This window comes from Alosa pseudoharengus, unplaced genomic scaffold, assembly GCF_046254945.1.
Source record: "Alosa pseudoharengus isolate Yale_2024_CS ecotype anadromous, Long Island Sound unplaced genomic scaffold, YU_APseudo_1.1 YU_APseudo_1.1_scf_4, whole genome shotgun sequence".
NCBI classification, from domain to species: domain Eukaryota; kingdom Metazoa; phylum Chordata; class Actinopteri; order Clupeiformes; family Clupeidae; genus Alosa; species Alosa pseudoharengus.
Window position 1 is genome coordinate 5765777 of NW_027468774.1, and position 17500 is coordinate 5783276.

General features: G+C 43.2%; 1 protein-coding gene across 1 annotated transcript in view; it reads right to left on the reverse strand.

The window, feature by feature from the left end:
• LOC143102791 (ras-related protein Rab-26-like) overlaps positions 1-17500 on the reverse strand; it is a 134947-nt gene that overhangs the window by 42293 nt on the left and 75154 nt on the right. The window contains exon 5 of the mRNA XM_076266597.1: positions 15774-15826. Coding sequence (XP_076122712.1) covers positions 15774-15826 — 53 coding nt within the window. The remainder of the gene's footprint in view (positions 1-15773; positions 15827-17500) is intronic.

Genomic DNA, 17500 nt, shown 5'->3' on the forward strand with positions numbered 1-17500 from the left:
AGCAGAGGTAGGAGACGGTGAGGGTCAGCGCGTTTCACTGGCCTGCCTGCGGGGATGGGGTTTTGCATAGCAATGACGGATAACACAAAAACAAGCCTAACATTGAAAATAAAAACTCATAAAGGCTCCGTGAATTACAGTGCAGCCTGCCAGAGGTCCTGAGTGCCTGAGCGGAATTGAAAACAAGTCCAGGGTGATGCGCCAGCACGTCTCTGCTCTGGCAGGGTTTGGTTGTGACCTTAGTGGACCTGACCTGGGCTCATAAACACAGACCCTCCCAGGCGTCTACATTAGATGATCTTGGCCTATAAATAGAGACCCTCCCAGGCATCTACATTAGATAATCTACATCAGATGGAGTAACAGCACAGAGAGAGTGGATACAGATAAGACTCCGTCAACACTAACCTGGGTTCAATCGAAAACATGTCATCATTTATCCATTTGCCCCTTTCCCTCCACACTAAAACAGCATTCTCCACCACCCACAATGAGAGCTATTATTTGTCAGAACTGCTTGCAGAGGTGCATACGTGTGAAACTGCTGAGGTTGCATTGTGATGAGGACCGGGATATGGAGAGCTTCAGAAATAAATGGGTTTTCAGAAAATGGTTGCCACAACAACTGCACTTTTTTTTATAGCATTTCCGTGTGGACACAACACATTTGGAAACTGATGCAAAAATGATATGGTTAAACTCAGAACATTTTTACATATAATTGGCATTTTCAGCCCCCTATGCGTAGAGCGGTCAACCCAATAGTCACCAGGTGCTATTGGAACGCGAGACATTATTCAATATTACAAGCTCTTCGGCTCAGCTCAAGGTGCAGTGTGAATTCAATCTAAATGGTTGCTAAAGACAGTGTTTCTGAAATGAAAAAATCATGTCATTATAAGTTAATTATGACTATATTTATTGTCATCATATTTCCATATTAGAAACAGATACTTATTAAAATGTAAATAATTAACAGTATATTACTGGAGGCTATAGACCATTATATAATCAGTCCCAACCTCCTGCCCTCCTCTTGCATAAGACAGACACTCTCCTCTTCCCCTCCTCTCCTCCCCTCCTCTCCTCCTCCTCTCCTCTCTCTCCTTATTCCTCCCTCTCTTCTCTCTTCACTCTCTCCTTCATTTTTACATATGATTTGCATTTTCAGACCCTACAGCGTAAAGTGGTGTAGTCCCTAGTCACCGCCAGGTGCTATTGGAGCACAAGATACTATTCAATATTACAGTCTGAGCTCAAGATGTTTCTGAAATAAAACACCCTCATATAACTGATTTCCATATTTCCATATTAGAAACAGATGCTGTAGTACCTATTAAAATATTACTTGAGGCTAGACCAATATGTGAGGCCATAATCTCAGTCCCAACTTCAACCAGTATCAGTCTTGTCCTCCTCTCTCCTCCCTCTCTCCTTCTTTCTCTCTCTCCTCTCCTCCCTCTCTCCACTTCTCCCTCTCTCCTCTCCTCCACTCACTTCAGATGCAGCCACTGTCTTCAGTCTCCTTTCATTTTACAGCTCTTCACACTGATGCTCTCCTCCTCTCCCCCCCTCTCTCCTCTTCTTCCTCTCTTTCTCTCTCCTCCTCTCCCTACCTCCTTCTCTCTCTCCTCTCCCCCCCTCTCTCCTCTTCTCCCTCTCTCCTCTCCCTCTCTCACTTCTCTTCACTCTCTCTCTCTCTCTCTCCTCTCCCCCTTTCTCTTGCACTCTATCTCTATCACAGTATCTCTCTGTCTCAGTGTAATGGGTGACTTCTGGACATGTGCAATCTTTTTCTCAGGAGCAATAAACTGAGACTGTTCTCTCTTACTCTCTCACTACCTTACTGTCACAAACAGATGAACACACACACACACACACACAGACACAGAGACACACACACACACAACCACACAGACACACACACACACACACACAAACACAATACACACACACACACACACACACACACACACACACAGACACACAGACACACACACACACACACGGAAAGACAATACACGTGGCAACAGAAACACAGAGACACATACCAGTAATAACAAAAATGTGTGCTCAGGCACAACCAGAGATCACAGAGCACGATTCCGACTTCCCATTGGCGTTGTGTGTGGATGATAGGAGAGTGTGTGTTCTCCATTGGCGTGTGTGTGGATGATTGGAGAGTGACTGTTAGATAGATAGATAGATATGCTTTATTGATCCCCAGGGGAAATTCTCCCTTGGCGTGTGTGTGGATGATAGGAGAGTGTGTGTTCTCCATTGGCGTGTGTGTGGATAATAGGAGAGTGTGTGTTCTCCATTGGCATGTGTGTGGATAATAGGAGAGTGAGTGTTCAGTCCGACGGCACCTGGAGATAAGGCCGTGTCCCTGTCTGTGCAGGCCGTCTGAACAGCACACTGACTGACGCGGCTGTCTGGGGAGTGCAAAGCAGCAGACGTTTCAACATTCACTTCTAAACACAGGTAGGGTACAGTACACGCCGTTAGGTCAGACCGCAGCATTCACTTCTAAACACAGGTAGGGTACACGCCGTCAGACCGCAGCAGATCTTTAGTGAAAGGAGAGAGGTGCCGTACACTCTGAGTTTAAAGCTAATTACTTTATTGAGGCAATAATGTTTTGGCCAGTCTGGCCTTCTTCAGATCCCATGATTGCAGCAGATTTTTAATCCATTATGCTTCCCTGTTGGGGGGGGGGGGGTCATCAGAGTGCACTGCACACTATTTAACAGTGCCATAGCTTTCAACCCTCCCATTGTTTCTGGGTCTCTCACGTATTTTAGCTTTTTTCCAGCTGTCTTCCTGTTTTAATATTCTCATATGAGGAGAATAGTCTCATAACGTTAGCCCTACCACTGGACTTGTCATTTGAATAGTCTCATAGCATTAGCCCTACCACTGGACTTGTCATTTAAATAGTCTCATAGCATTAGCCCTACCACTGGACTTGGCAGTCTCTGTAGTGCTGCCCTGTTGCCCTACCAGTGAAACAGATGTTGTCAATGCAGAAAACCCTCCTTTTGCTTGCCTCAAGGTGCATGTTTCCTGATAGAGTGATATTAGCCAATTTGAAATAACTGCTTGGTTGTTACGAGAACATGTCTTGACACCATTCGGTAAGCAAATTCTCGTTAGACCTAGACCAGGGGTCGGCAACCTTTTTTGCCTGGAGAGCCACTTTTACCAAGTTTATTATTTTTTGAATCTCAGAAGAGCCACATAAAGATGGTTACAAGAAAAAGTTTGGATATTTAACATACAGTTACTTTCATTCAACAGAGGATTTTTAAATAGCCTACATTTTCTACTAGTTTTAATGTGCAAGTAACTTGAAATGTAAAGTGGAATGACAGAACTATAGGCCTTAGGCTATAACACCACCCCCTATTTTTCCAGTGTCCTTTGGTATGCAAAGTAACTAACAACACAACACTCAATTTTCGTTGACATGTCATTGGCGAAGTTGAACATATAGGCCTACCAGAGTTTAGATTTAGTGATGGACTTGGAGTCTGGCTGGCTCATATTCAGTGAGGTGAAGTTTCATGCAAGAATTGAGGCTGTCACCATTTAAGGGCAACTCCACGCAAAACTGTCATATCCATAACGTCAACTAAATACCATGGCATTGTGTTGGCGTTATGGATGTGATAGTTTTGCGCGGAATTGCCCTTAAACGTGAGCGCAGGTTTGTCTTTATATTTTTCATAGGTGAGAAAGATTTCTCACATGCAAGTGGAACCGAACAGGGTTAACACAGCAATAGGCTAGCCTACTAACTTGTTGCAGTGTGCGATATATAACGGGCAGTTCATTTCGCGTTTTCAGAATCAGTCTTCGGATGGAAACTTTTTCATAGGGGGCTGAATCATTTCAGCCTTGTGTTCCCGCTCACAAGCTGTGGTCGCTGACGTTTCCTTTTTGACATTTTCCTTATCTAGCAAGCGCACACATCAACAATAACAATTAAAGTGTTCTCGTTGACTGAAATGGAGGAAAATCGGTGATTTTGTTTGATATTGACATCATGACATGGCAACGAACCGCAAATGTAACAATATTGTGCAGCTATGGTTACGGAGTCAAGTGTGGTGGAAAGTTGTATAGGCTAAGCTAAATTACTCAGATAGACTTACAATATTACATTTTGAAAATAAACGAACTAAAATAAAATACATTTTTAAATACTCATTAATTAATTTCAAAAGCTGAGCCGCATCAGAGGGATCAAAGAGCCGCATGCGGCTCCGGAGCCGCGGGTTGCCGACCCCTGACCTGGACCTACACACATTACGCTAGACCTACACACATTACGTTAGACTTAGACCTACAAACATTACGTTAGACCTACACACATTACGATAGACCTAGACCTACACACATTTTGTTAGACCTAGACCTACACACATTACGTTAGACTTAGACCTATACACATTTCGTTAGACCTAGACCTACACACATTACGATAGACCTACACACATTACGTTAGACCTACACACATTACGTTAGACCTACACACGTTATTAGGTTAGACCTACACACATTATGTTAGACCTAGCTTGCTCAGTTAGCGCAGCAGTTTTGTAGTCTGTGAATTATTGCTGTTAGCAGAGGGATAGCAACTGAAAGCACAATGTTGAAATGTTGCCATATATTGGGTTAGAATCCCAGGAAATCCCCCTAATTTCCAAAGCTCAAAGTTGCCAGGTGTGAACAGCGTAGATGTGCCAGAGTCGGCACATAAGAAACTTCCTCCATCCCAGGGAAGCACATGAATATTATTACAGCTCTCTGAAAACACTGACATTTTCAATGACTGTAATTATGTATAATTCATACTGTGGTTTTGCGTTATGTAATATTCTGACCTGTCAAACAGAACAAGACAACTTGACAAAACTATTATGAGTTTACCCTTCCATGCTGAAAGGGCTTCTCTGATAGAGGGCCTGATGCATGTGTAATATGCTTGTCATGTCGCACTCTGTAATCTGGCAACCCACGGCTCAGTTTATTTCCATAAACTGCATATTGCTTTTTTTGTGCTTCTGTGTTACCAGAACCCTTCAGACAGGGCTTCTGTCTCAATGGCTGGTAAATGACTGGAAGGTAAGAAAAACACTGTCTAACACTCTGTAAAGCGCCATGAGACATGTGTAATGTTTTGCCGCTCTATAAGTACAATTAAAAAAATAACAAACCCATGAGATTAGAATAGTTAAGTAGGAGTATACATTTTTTTTCTTCTGTATATTAAATCAAGAATGGTAAAAACATGCCAAAATGTCATTGCTCTTTTGCTTAACTGTAATGTGTTATTGCAAGTGTTCACAATTTACTTTTTGTCACACCTACAGTATATTCGGTGTGGCAAGAAGTAACATTCACGTCACACGTCATGGTTAGGGATGTAACGGTATGAAAATGTAACCTCACGGTTATAGTGACCAAAATTATCACGGTTTTCGGCATTAGCACGGTATTTCTAAAAGTGTGTTCAATATGTTCAGAAAGCACTGATAGGCCTACTCAAGCTGAAAGTTTCAAAAAGTGTCCCGTTCACTTTTTTCTTTATGTTTAATTGCCTATGTGCTTACAGCTTAATTTACCCTACCATAACTTGGAGTTTGCTATTTCTGTTATTTGGATGCAATGAGTGAGACCAAAGTAAGCGTTCAAAATAAAACTTTAGGCTACTGTATTCTCCTGATAATGTGAGTGGAATGGATTTAATGTGGACATGAACATAAAAAAAGGAGTGGCTACATGATACAGTACACACTTTGCGGTGAAAAAGTTCCGCCTTTTAAAAATCAGGTGTAGCCTAATCCGAATCGTAGTTAAAACCATCAATTAGACAACAGAATCAGTAGGGTACCAGTTTTGTTCCATTGTACCAGGCCTACTGTATGTCAAAAGCAGGCTCGGATGAACCTGGGAAGGATTAAACACAACGTTTCCACACCGCGGTAATCAACAGTGATAATCATGATGTTTGAAATTAAAACGGTAATTATTATCGTTATCGTTGTCATGCTGGTAGTGTCATGCTGGTACACGTCACGCGTCATGGTAGTGTCATGCTGGTACACGTCACACGTCATGGTAGTGTCATGCTGGTAGTGTCATGGTAGTGTCATGCTGGTACACGTCACGCGTCATGGTAGTGTCATGCTGGTAGTGTCATGGTTGTGTCATGCTGGTACACGTCACACGTCATGGTAGTGTCATGCTGGTACACGTCACTAGAGTTGTCAACGGGCCTGAAAATTACAACCCGACCCGACCCGGCTCGTGGCTTTTAAAGCCCGGACCCGATGTAACCCGACACATCAACATGAATTATCTGCCCGAACCCGGCCCGCGGCCCGACGTAAAACATAGGCTACGTTTTGACTGTTAAACCCTGACTTTATTTAGGTGAAGATTCAACACATTAGCTTGACAATTTACTTAAAACGGTGATTTTCTCCTCTTCTGGCGTATCGTGACGGAAGAACCATGCCAACTTTGGATGCGGTTATCTTAGCGATACTTTTTGCAATAGGCCTACCCTCGATATACATATCGTTGGAAAGCTTAGTTTATTGACGTTCATGTGAGCACAATAACTTAATTTTGTACATTTTACCAAAGCGACTGGTTTCGCCTTGCAGGGTCACATATTGCATCAGCACCTTGCATTTTGAGCATTGCAAATAACCTGTAGAATTCATCAGAATCCAGCACCACTCCAAACACTTTCCAGACCTCTGATTTCCCCACTCCTGTAGTAGCGACGGTGAATTCACCTGCGGCAAGTTTAGCCTACTTTTCACCAACTCCATCTTCTTCTCCAGGCTAAAGGCGTGCACGCAGCGTCTGCCCCTGCCCCTCTCCATGATGCACGTTGCACGCAGCAGCAGACTTTCTTTACGGTGAACAGCTGCGATGATTAATAAATGTTTTTTTTTCACTGAGCAGAAAAGGTTAAGCCCGAGGTCCGACCCGACCCGAGTCATTTGCTTATATTTTCGTCCCGAACCTGCGGGTCCTGTCGGGTTTGTCGGGCCGACCCGACCCGTTGAGAACTCTACACGTCACACGTCATGGTAGTGTCATGCTGGTAGTGTCATGGTAGTGTCATGCTGGTACACGTATCACGTCATGGTAGTGTCATGCTGGTACACGTCACACGTCATTGTAGTGTCATGCTGGTAGTGTCATGGTAGTGTCATGCTGGTACACGTCACACGTCATGGTAGTGTCATGCTGGTAGTGTCATGGTAGTGTCATGCTGGTACATGTCACACGTCATGGTAGTGTCATGCTGGTACACGTCACACGTCATGGTAGTGTCATGCTGGTACACGTCACGCGTCATGGTAGTGTCATGCTGGTACTTTAAGTGTCCATGGTAGCTGTCATGGGGTGTCCAAGGCAGTCTCTTTATAGAATGTCAGAACTGTCATAGTGACATAGTAGTATGAGAGCCAACATGGCAATTATTGATGATGGAATCATCAAACGTCATTCCATTAAATGTCAGCGGCTAAGACCTTATGACAGTATGTATGATATGCCTGGCGTTTGCAACGATTATGAGAGTCTAAGAGACTAAGAGACTAAGATTTTATTGAGTGTTTGCGAGAAGACAACTGCCATTGCATTATTTAATGGATTAGGATGATGTACTGCATAGTCACAGAAATAAGCTGAAACTCATGTTGGGAGTCTTTCTCTCTCTCTCTCTCTCTCACACACACACACACATACACACACACACACACACACACACACACACACACACACACACACACACACACAGCAGTAGAGCAGCAGAATTGGTATCTCATAGCCCGAAGGTGGTGTATATGATGCATGTGAAAATATGAACTTGCCAAATGCTTCCTTAATCCATATTTAATGTTGCTGTATGTGGTATGAGAGGAGTGTGAGTGCCAATGGCTAGCAATATAAAACTAAACGGCCTCAATGACCTATTAATGTCACTGACTGCAGCATGCCCTAACCAAGTTCATTTATCTTGACTTCTCTTTAACCCCCCCCCCCCTTCCACCCCCCTTTCTTTCTGACAGGAACACTGAGGGTTTTCATTTCTCATCTCTCTCTCTCTTCCTCTCTCTCTTTTTCTCTCTGACCCCTCAGGCTATTTTATGGTTTTATTGCTGCCATGAACTCTTCCATGCATCCAGCAATTCACACACACATCTTCTTTCCTCTCCTCACACACACCTCCTTTCCTCTCCTCACACACACACACACCTCCTTTCCTCCCCTTACACAGACACCTCCTCCTCTCTCCTCTCCTCACACAAACACACCTCCTTTCCTCTCTTCACACAGTCTCCTCCTTTCTCTCAACTCCGTCCGAGCAGTCGGAAGATAAAAACAAATCCATTTTTTTCCTGACTACTACCGGTATGTGTTTTCCTTGTTAACCAGAGAATGCCATCTAAGACACACACACACACACACACACAGACACACACACACACACACACACACACACACACATACGCACACACACAGACACACACAGGGTGCGATTTGTGTAAAAACCAGAGGGGGGGATGATTTTGAATACGTTTGTAACCCCCCCCCCCAAAAAAAAAAAAAAATGAACGAACGATTCATAGCCTAGTAATGTCATGGCTAATAATACCCTATATTATTTTTGCCACCTTTGTAACATTTTAGTTTTAGTTTACCGTGGTGTATGACTTTAAACAGCGAGTGTGCTTGGTATGATGATCAGCTCCTCTAATGCAGGGTAGGACTACGTTTTGACAAGCATACAAATTCACCTTGTTCTTGCCCCATCTGAAATGACTTCTCTACTTTTGCTGCCTCCATCCTTTCTGTATTTGTTGTGTAAAAAAACATTGTATATGATGGCACTGAAGTCTTAAGTTAGTGAATTGGCTAACAGTGTTAGTTGGTAACCAAATAGCCTACACATTGCGCTACACGCTGCGTAGGCTACGTGCATTCTCTCTCCTGCTGATTTGCGTTCAGTAGCCAAGTGCGAAATATTGCAAAAGTTGAAAAAATAAATGTGTTTATTGTAGCCTACAGAAAATAAATAGCCTATCATACTGTCAGTTAATTGCAGAGGTGGGACCAAGTCACTGTTTGGCAAGTCACAAGTAAGTCCCAAGTCATAGCAGTCAAGTCCAAGTCAAGTCCCAAGTAAATACAGAGAAGGGCAAGTCGAGTCCAAGTCCAAGTCACATCAAAGCCAAGTCGAGTCCAAGTCCAAGTCCCAATCTTTTTCAAGTCCTGAACAAGTCATCAGGTACTTTTCACTTAATAATGCCATTATTAGATATCGATCATAAAAAAACATAAAAGAGCATAGAAATAAAAATGTTCAATGGTTCTGTAAAATATGTTCAATGGTTCTGTCTTGATAGCTTTTACAATATATGCATGTGCATACCTGTGAAATATACGCATGAGCATACCTGAGTAATCTGTACGAAACGGATAGCTATAAGACACTCAGCACAGCAGCAAATATATATATAGTTTTTTGCAGCGTCCACTGTAAGGATGAGTACATAGCCGTGGGGGTGCGGCAGACAGTAATTTTGTTTTAAAGTATTCATTTCTTAAATACTACACATGTGATGCTGTTTAACTCTTTTGTAAATGGTGCACTGTCACTTTAAATCCAATGTGTGCCACTGTCCACACGTTCTCCTAATGACTTTTTTACCAGCTCCATTCAAATATAGCTAGGCTGGTCCACAAACTCTAACATTGTTTGTGCCACATGTATAGCACAATATTAACAATGATAAGCATGATATTAAGTTGCCACAAACAGCTTTCATTCCTTTGGAAATAAAAGAAAAGACATTTTCTGTTTGCAATTAAAAGTGAATTATGAGCCTGGTAGCCAGTAGCCACCTAGCTAAGTGAAATGCGTTTCAATCAGCATAATATCATGTGCTTCATGTAAATGAATTATTGAAGACTTCAAGACTCACCAGTTCCATTACACAAAGGCAAAGACAACTCTTCATATCCTTGTCCATTTTCCAAATCACAGTGAGTGCAGCCTATGTCAAAGTGCCCTGGCTCTCACAGTTTATAACAGTAGTGAGAACCAGATAAATCCGCAAATTCCTCTAATCTCGTCTTTGTTTCCTTCATGATTTCCTTTTATACGTTTCTTATATTTAAAAGGAGATATCAATCATCATCATCAATGACAAGCCAGCTGGAACCTGCCACTTGTTTTCTCTCCCTTTCGTGCGCGCTGAAACGCCTTCTCAATTAAATGGAGTAGGCTAGCATACGTTCAAGATGGATCTTAATGGAGAGGACCCGAAAAGTATCATCTTTATGTAACATACTGTTGGTGCATTTTGACATTGTAAACGTTGTCTAACAAGAATGCAAATTTGTTGGCAGTAAAGCTAAAAAAAATGTAATATTGGTCCTTCCTCTGTCTCTTGGTGCCCTACACACAGTGCATGATGCGTGTGGTGCTGACAGAAGCACTGATCACTGTGCTCTGCCTGTTTGTGTCCACTATCTGTTTTGTTTTTTTCGTCACAGAAGTGAATCCCTGGGGTGACTGGTCCACGATCAGGAAATTTATTTTTGACTCGAGACATGTCAAGTCATTACAAGTCAAAGAGGCAAAGTCCGAGTCAAGTCTCAAGTGAATAGTATTCAAGTCCAAGTCGAGTCGCAAGTCATGCCGAATTTTATCAAGTCGAGTCTGAAGTCATTAAAATCACGACTCGAGTCTGACTCGAGTCCAAGTCATGTGACTCGAGTCCACATGTCTGGTTAATTGCCTACAGTGCAGTGAAGAGTCTGGAGAGTAAAGTTATAGGGCAACTTGAAGTTTTATGAAAATAATTTACGAACCAGAACATAAAGACCATGAAGCTTCTATTTCTTGCAGCTGTTAAAACACCCGCTAGATAGTTTAAATACCCACCAACATTCGTTTTTGCAGTACAGATTATTTCTAAAAGTTATTTTAATATTATACTACTGGCTGATTTATCAAACGAGTGCTTTCTCGTTCGTCCTCCGCAAACTACAGGTGTTTCGGTAGAGAGCCATTGAGTAAGCGATGCCAAGCAATTTCTGTAACACTTTTTGTGACATTCAGCAAATATCTCCTCATTTAATGTAAGTTCCTTCGGACAATAGGCCTACGTTCTACTCTACGTGCAGTTGTCCTCCATCTCAGTTGCATCAGTTTTCTAATTTTGAAGGTTCTAAAACATTATTATGCTTCACTGAATCCTTCTCGTTTTCTTTCATTTGTCCAGCTAACTTTCCCATTGAACCTAGCCATTTATGATGGATTATACACACTCGACATTCTGAAATGTCCTGCACGATCAAGGCCAAATTAAGTTATCACGCAGCCACTATGTCAGCAGCATCAGTGCTGACGGTGACGGTGCGTTTCTGATGTCAGATTATTATGTAGGCTAGCCTACTAGACTGTTCTCACGTTGCAGCGCTTTACTTATATGAAGTAGCATTAATCAATATGAGGGGCAGGGGGGGATAAATGTTGTCCCCCCAGATGATAAAAATAATTTAGCAGAGGTAGGGATAGGAAAACCAGAGTGGGGGAAATCCTCACCATCCCCCCCTACAAATCGCACCCTGGACACACAGACACACACACACACACACACACACACAGAGTGTGTGCTTATGAGTGAATCGCCATTCTGTCAGTAGGCTATGTGTGCATTGCGCAACACAGGCGCCCAAGCAAGCGCTCCTGCAGGTTGACCTAACTTTCCAACTCTGTACAGTATTCCATTAACTGCATGACAGTAGGCTATTCAAAATATGTTATGTAAAGTAGAGTTTGTAAACACGTTATCATCAACTTAATGCACGCACAACTTTTGTTTGAGCAGGAGAGAGAATAATAAATGAATGGACGCAGCAACTAGCCAAGGCTACTTGCTGCTTTCTTTTACTATCTATGGTTGCTGGTTAACAGCACATAATAAGCTGATTTAAGCTAATTCACAACCTGAAGACTTCAAGGCCATCATGGATATAAAACGTTTTTTGAAAACAACGAAAGGATGGAGGGAACATAGCAAAGCTTGGAGTTATTTCAGATGGGCTACAACAAGGTAGGCAAAATTGTGGTGCTTGTCAAAACCTTAGGGCAGCTGGAATAATGCTTATAGGCTGGTGTTAAAGCGCACACAATGTTTAAAGTCATACACAACGGTAAATTGGAACAAAACTAAAGGTAACTTTAGCCTTTATAGGGCTGTATAAAGTTGTCCAAATTATTAGTTTGTAATTAGGCGTTGTTGTAAAGATATTGCATGTAGAGGTACTATATAGGCTACTAAATTTTTAGTTGACTAATGCACGAACAAAACCAGGAAACAGACAAATATGATCAAGGCTTTGAATGTTTCCATTTGTGCACAGGGTGTCTGTAGATCGGTGTGCATAGCATTCATTCCTGCAGGCCTGTGGCCATGCATGCGCCCGTAAAATAGCATCTGAATTTGCGCCACTGACTTTAGACCAGGAGGTTCCTGGTCTGTGGCGGAATTGTTTTCTGAAACTGCAAAATATCAACAGGGACCGTTTGCGCCGGGACACGCCCACTCTTTTCGATAAAAACGCCCCCGTGGGCGCACATGTACCTGTGGAGGGAAAATTCCAATATGCGCTGACTGCAAAATAGGAAAGACAAAAGCGCGAGTATACAAAGTCAATTGCGCTGGAGTGCAAGATAGAGCCCTCTGTGTGCTTAGTGAATCGCCACACTGTCAGTAGGCTATGTGTGCTTAGTGAATCGCCACACTGTCAGTAGGCTATGTGTGCTTAGTGAATCGCCACACTGTCAGTAGGCTATGTGTGCTTAGTGAATAGCCATACTGTCAGTAGGCTATGTGTGCTTATGAGTGTGAGTGCATTGCAGTAATCCCCCAGAGAGGTGGGCCTGACATCTCTAAACCCATCCTGGTGTCGGAGAGCTCAGGCGTCGGCTGGTGATGCCTGAGGATCAGTAATTCACTCACGCAGCCATGACACCTCTAAGCTCATCCTGGCTGCTTTAAGGGCTTGATTCCACTTGATTTACGAGCGGAGCGGTGCGGTGCGGAGTGCCAGGCCTATCTGGGGTCGAGGTAATGAAGAGATTCCCTCCAGCGCGCGGGAGAAATGAGCTGTTTTCCTCGCTCCACCGAGCAGCTAATACAGATTAGCCTCATCTCGCATTGTGTTATCTCTGATGAATGTGTGTGTGTGTTTATGTTTGTTTGTGTGTGTGTGTGTGTGTGTGTGTGCGCGTGTGTGTGTGTGTGTGTGTGTGTGTGTGTGTGTGTGTGTGTGTGTGTGCTTATGTTTGTTTGTGTGTGTGTGTGTGTGTGTGTGTGTGTGTGTGTGTGTATGTGTGGTGTGTGTGTGTATGTGTGTGTGTGTGTGTGTGTGTGTGTGTGTGGTGTGTGTGGTGTGTGTGTGTGTGTGTGTGGTGTGTGTGTGTGTGTGTGTGTGTGTGTGTGTGTGTGTGTGTGACTAATGGTCTTTAGGCTCAGAGAAGACAGAGCACATACTCTCCTCATGCTCCATGCTATCTGTGATTAAGCAGCTATTGACTGCTCCAGTCTGCAGCAAACGCAATACATACCTTTATAACTAACATAATATGGTAGTTTATGTTTATGTTTAGTTCTATGCCAAAGTATGACAATGATCTTCCAAAAACATTGTCATGCCTTTTATATGTAGTAAAAAGGCTGACTAATTGGACATATAACACTATAGGTGTGTGTGTGTGTGTGTGTGTGTGTATGTGTGTGTGTGTGTGTGTGTGTGTGTGTGTGTGTGTGTGTGTGTGTGTGTCACTCTCACAGTTCACTGACATACAACGCCCATCACAGCAACCTTTCAGACTACAGACTACAGACAGCTACAGACAGTCATTATCGGCCACATCAACCTATCAGAGGGTTAGACAGTCACTGTGAACATTGTGATGTGAATGTGTTTATTTTCACATGACAGCTCTTCCATAGTAAAGGTACACAACTCAAATCATTCTCTATACAGGATTCAGAATCATGTTCCAGAGGATGTGATGAAACTGACAGCAACGTTACATTTAGTTTCCAGGTCCTGTGCTGGCTCTGCGTAGTGCTCTTATTGAGATGCAGTGCTGACCCTACTGTGCATCATGGGGATGACAGCCCATTTCAACAGGACAGGACAGGACAGGACAGGACAAAGAGGACACACACCACAGACACCACTCGTCACAGGCCTGTCATCCACACTCTGGCCGCGCGCTGACCCACAGGCCTCTGAGAGACTGCTAATGAATGCTGCTATCAGCACCAGTGTCAAAACACAGTGTGTGTATGTGTGTGTGTATGTATGTATGTATGTATGCGTGTGTGTGTGTGTGTGTGTGTGTGTGTGTGTGTGTGTGCTAGTGACTGCTAATGAATGCTGCTATCAGCACCAGTGTCAAAACACAGTGGGACAAAACAACACACGGCACACCAGAGCCACACACAACACAACAACATGAAACCAGGATGACACGCGGTGCAGTGAATATCCCAGCCAAGACCCAAGAGTCTGTTCTAATGCTGTATCTCACTATGGAAGCAAAAGCAAAAACAGACACCCAGTCTGGCAATGGTAGCTAAAGATAAACTAAGTTCATGTAGGGTGCCCATGTCAGTGCGATGCACTCTAAAGAGAAACTAAGTTCATGTAGGGTGCCCATGTCAAAGAACCTAAGTTCATGTAGGGTGCCCATGTCAAAGAACCTAAGTTCATGTAGGGTGCCCATGTGGGTGCGATGCACTCCAAAAGCATTGTCTGAGGCAAAAGTTACACATGTGAGATTTAGTTTGGAAATTAGACAGATGAAACACGCAGAGGTTCTTAAAAGACACAACCGGGCAGCCATAAGATCCAGTGTCCTTCCCTGGTCCCTGCTACACCCCTCCAGCCATAAGATCCAGTGTCCTTCCCTGGTCCCTGCTACACCCTTCCAGCCATAAGATCCAGTGTCCTTCCCTGGTCCCTGCTACACCCTTCCAGCCATAAGATCCAGTGTCCTTCCCTGGTCCCTGCTACACCCCTCCAGCCATAAGATCCAGTGTCCTTCCCTGGTCCCTGCTACACCCTTCCAGCCATAAGATCCAGTGTCCTTCCCTGGTCCCTGCTACACCCTTCCAGCCATAAGATCCAGTGTCCTTCCCTGGTCCCTGCTACACCCTTCCAGCCAACTATGCTTTTATATTAAAGTACAGTACATACTTTGGGGGGCTTTTTTATTAAAGTACAGTACATACTTTGGGGGGCTTTTTGGTATCTTATTTTGATAGGATAGTGAGAGACTGACAGGAAGTGAGTGGGGTAGAGAGAGATGGGCTGGGAAATGAACCAAACTTGGGCCCCTGTGGGCAGCTGGACCCGTGTATGGTGCAGGCCCGTATATGCCCGTATATGGTGTGGTCCTGTATATGCCCGTATATGGTGTGGGCCCGTATATGCCCGTATATGGTTTGGTCCTGTATATGCCCATATATGGTGTAGGCCCGTATATGCCCGTATATAGTGCGGGCGCTATATCCCGCTGCACTACAGTGCAGCTTTAGTTGGAAAGGGGATAGTCGTATTTGCACAACCCCACTGACAAAACAACCAGCCAACCAACACAGGGGGAGAGGAACCTCCTTGGTGCATATAAATGCCTAAACAAAGAGTCGTCCTACCTGGATGTTGCTGAAGGAGGCTTTGTTGGTGACATCATACAGAAGCAAAAGAGCTGAGGAGACAGGAAGAAAAAGAGAGAATTACACACACACACCTCTTATAATAATTACACACACACATACACACCTCTTATAATAATCACACACACACACACACACCTCTTATAATAATCACACACACACACACACACCTCTTATAATAATTACACACACACATACACACCTCTTATAATAATTACACACACACATACACACCTCTTATAATAATCACACACACACACACACACCTCTTATAATAATCACACACACACACACACACACCTCTTATAATAATCACACACACCTCTTATAATAATCACACACACACACACACACACCTCTTATAATAATCACACACACACACACACACACACACACACACATCTTATAATAATCACACACACACACACCTCTTATAATAATCACACACACATACACACCTCTTATAACAATTACACACACACACACACACACACACACACACACACACCTCTTATAATAATCACACACACACACACACACACCTCTTATAATATTCACACACACTTGACCTCTTATAATAATCACACACACACCTCTTATAATAATCACACACACACACCTCTTATAATAATCACACACACTTGACCTCTTATAATCACACACACACACATCTTATAAATCACACACACACACACACACACCTCTTATAATAATCACACACACTTGACCTCTTATAATAATCACACACTTGAACTCTTCTAATAATCACACACACACACACACTTGACCTCTTATAATAATCACACATACACTTGACCTCTTATAATAATCACACACACACACACACACACACACCTCTTATAATAACCACACACACTTACTTAGGTCAAACAGAACTACCTCAGCCTTTTCTTGGCCTGACTTTGCACTAGTATTTTATTGACTGTCTATGCACAATTTCAACCAAATTTTGCTGCTCTTATTTTTTCATTATATGTGCCCTCTTATTTACTTATTTACTTACTTTTTTGTTTACTTGAATGTTATGTTTGTCTGTGGACTTAAATTGGTAAAATATGTCTTGTCTCCACCGTGGGATAGTGAGAAACGTAATTTCGATCTCTTTGTATGTCTGGAACATGTGAAGAAATTGACAATAAAGCTGACTTTGACTTTGACTTTGACTTATCTTATAATAATCACACACACTTGACCTCTTATAATAATCACACACACACACACACACACACACACACACACACACACACCTCTTATAATAATCACACACGCACTTGACCTCGTATAATAATCACACACACACACACACATGTATAATAACCACACACACTTATTATCTTATAATAATCACACACACTTGACCTCTTATGATCAACTGCGTTGGCTCTCAGCGGGCGGCGGTCACATGTTCTCTCTCTCCTCCCCCTTACCTCCCCTGCTTTGCTCCTCTCGTCTCATCTAGTCTCGCCTCGTCTCGCCTCGTCTCGTCCAGTCTAGGCTACTGTCTTCTACTCTGAGCGACTCTCTCCACACTGCTCTCCAAACTAAAAGCCATGGATTCCATCGACTGGTCTCTCAACGCATGTGACACCGTCTTCTCGACGAGAAGCGCGGCTGCAGGGGAACCGGAGTGTCCGGCCGGAACGCTCGCCGCCGGCTACACGATGGACGGGTGGGAGAAGTGGCAG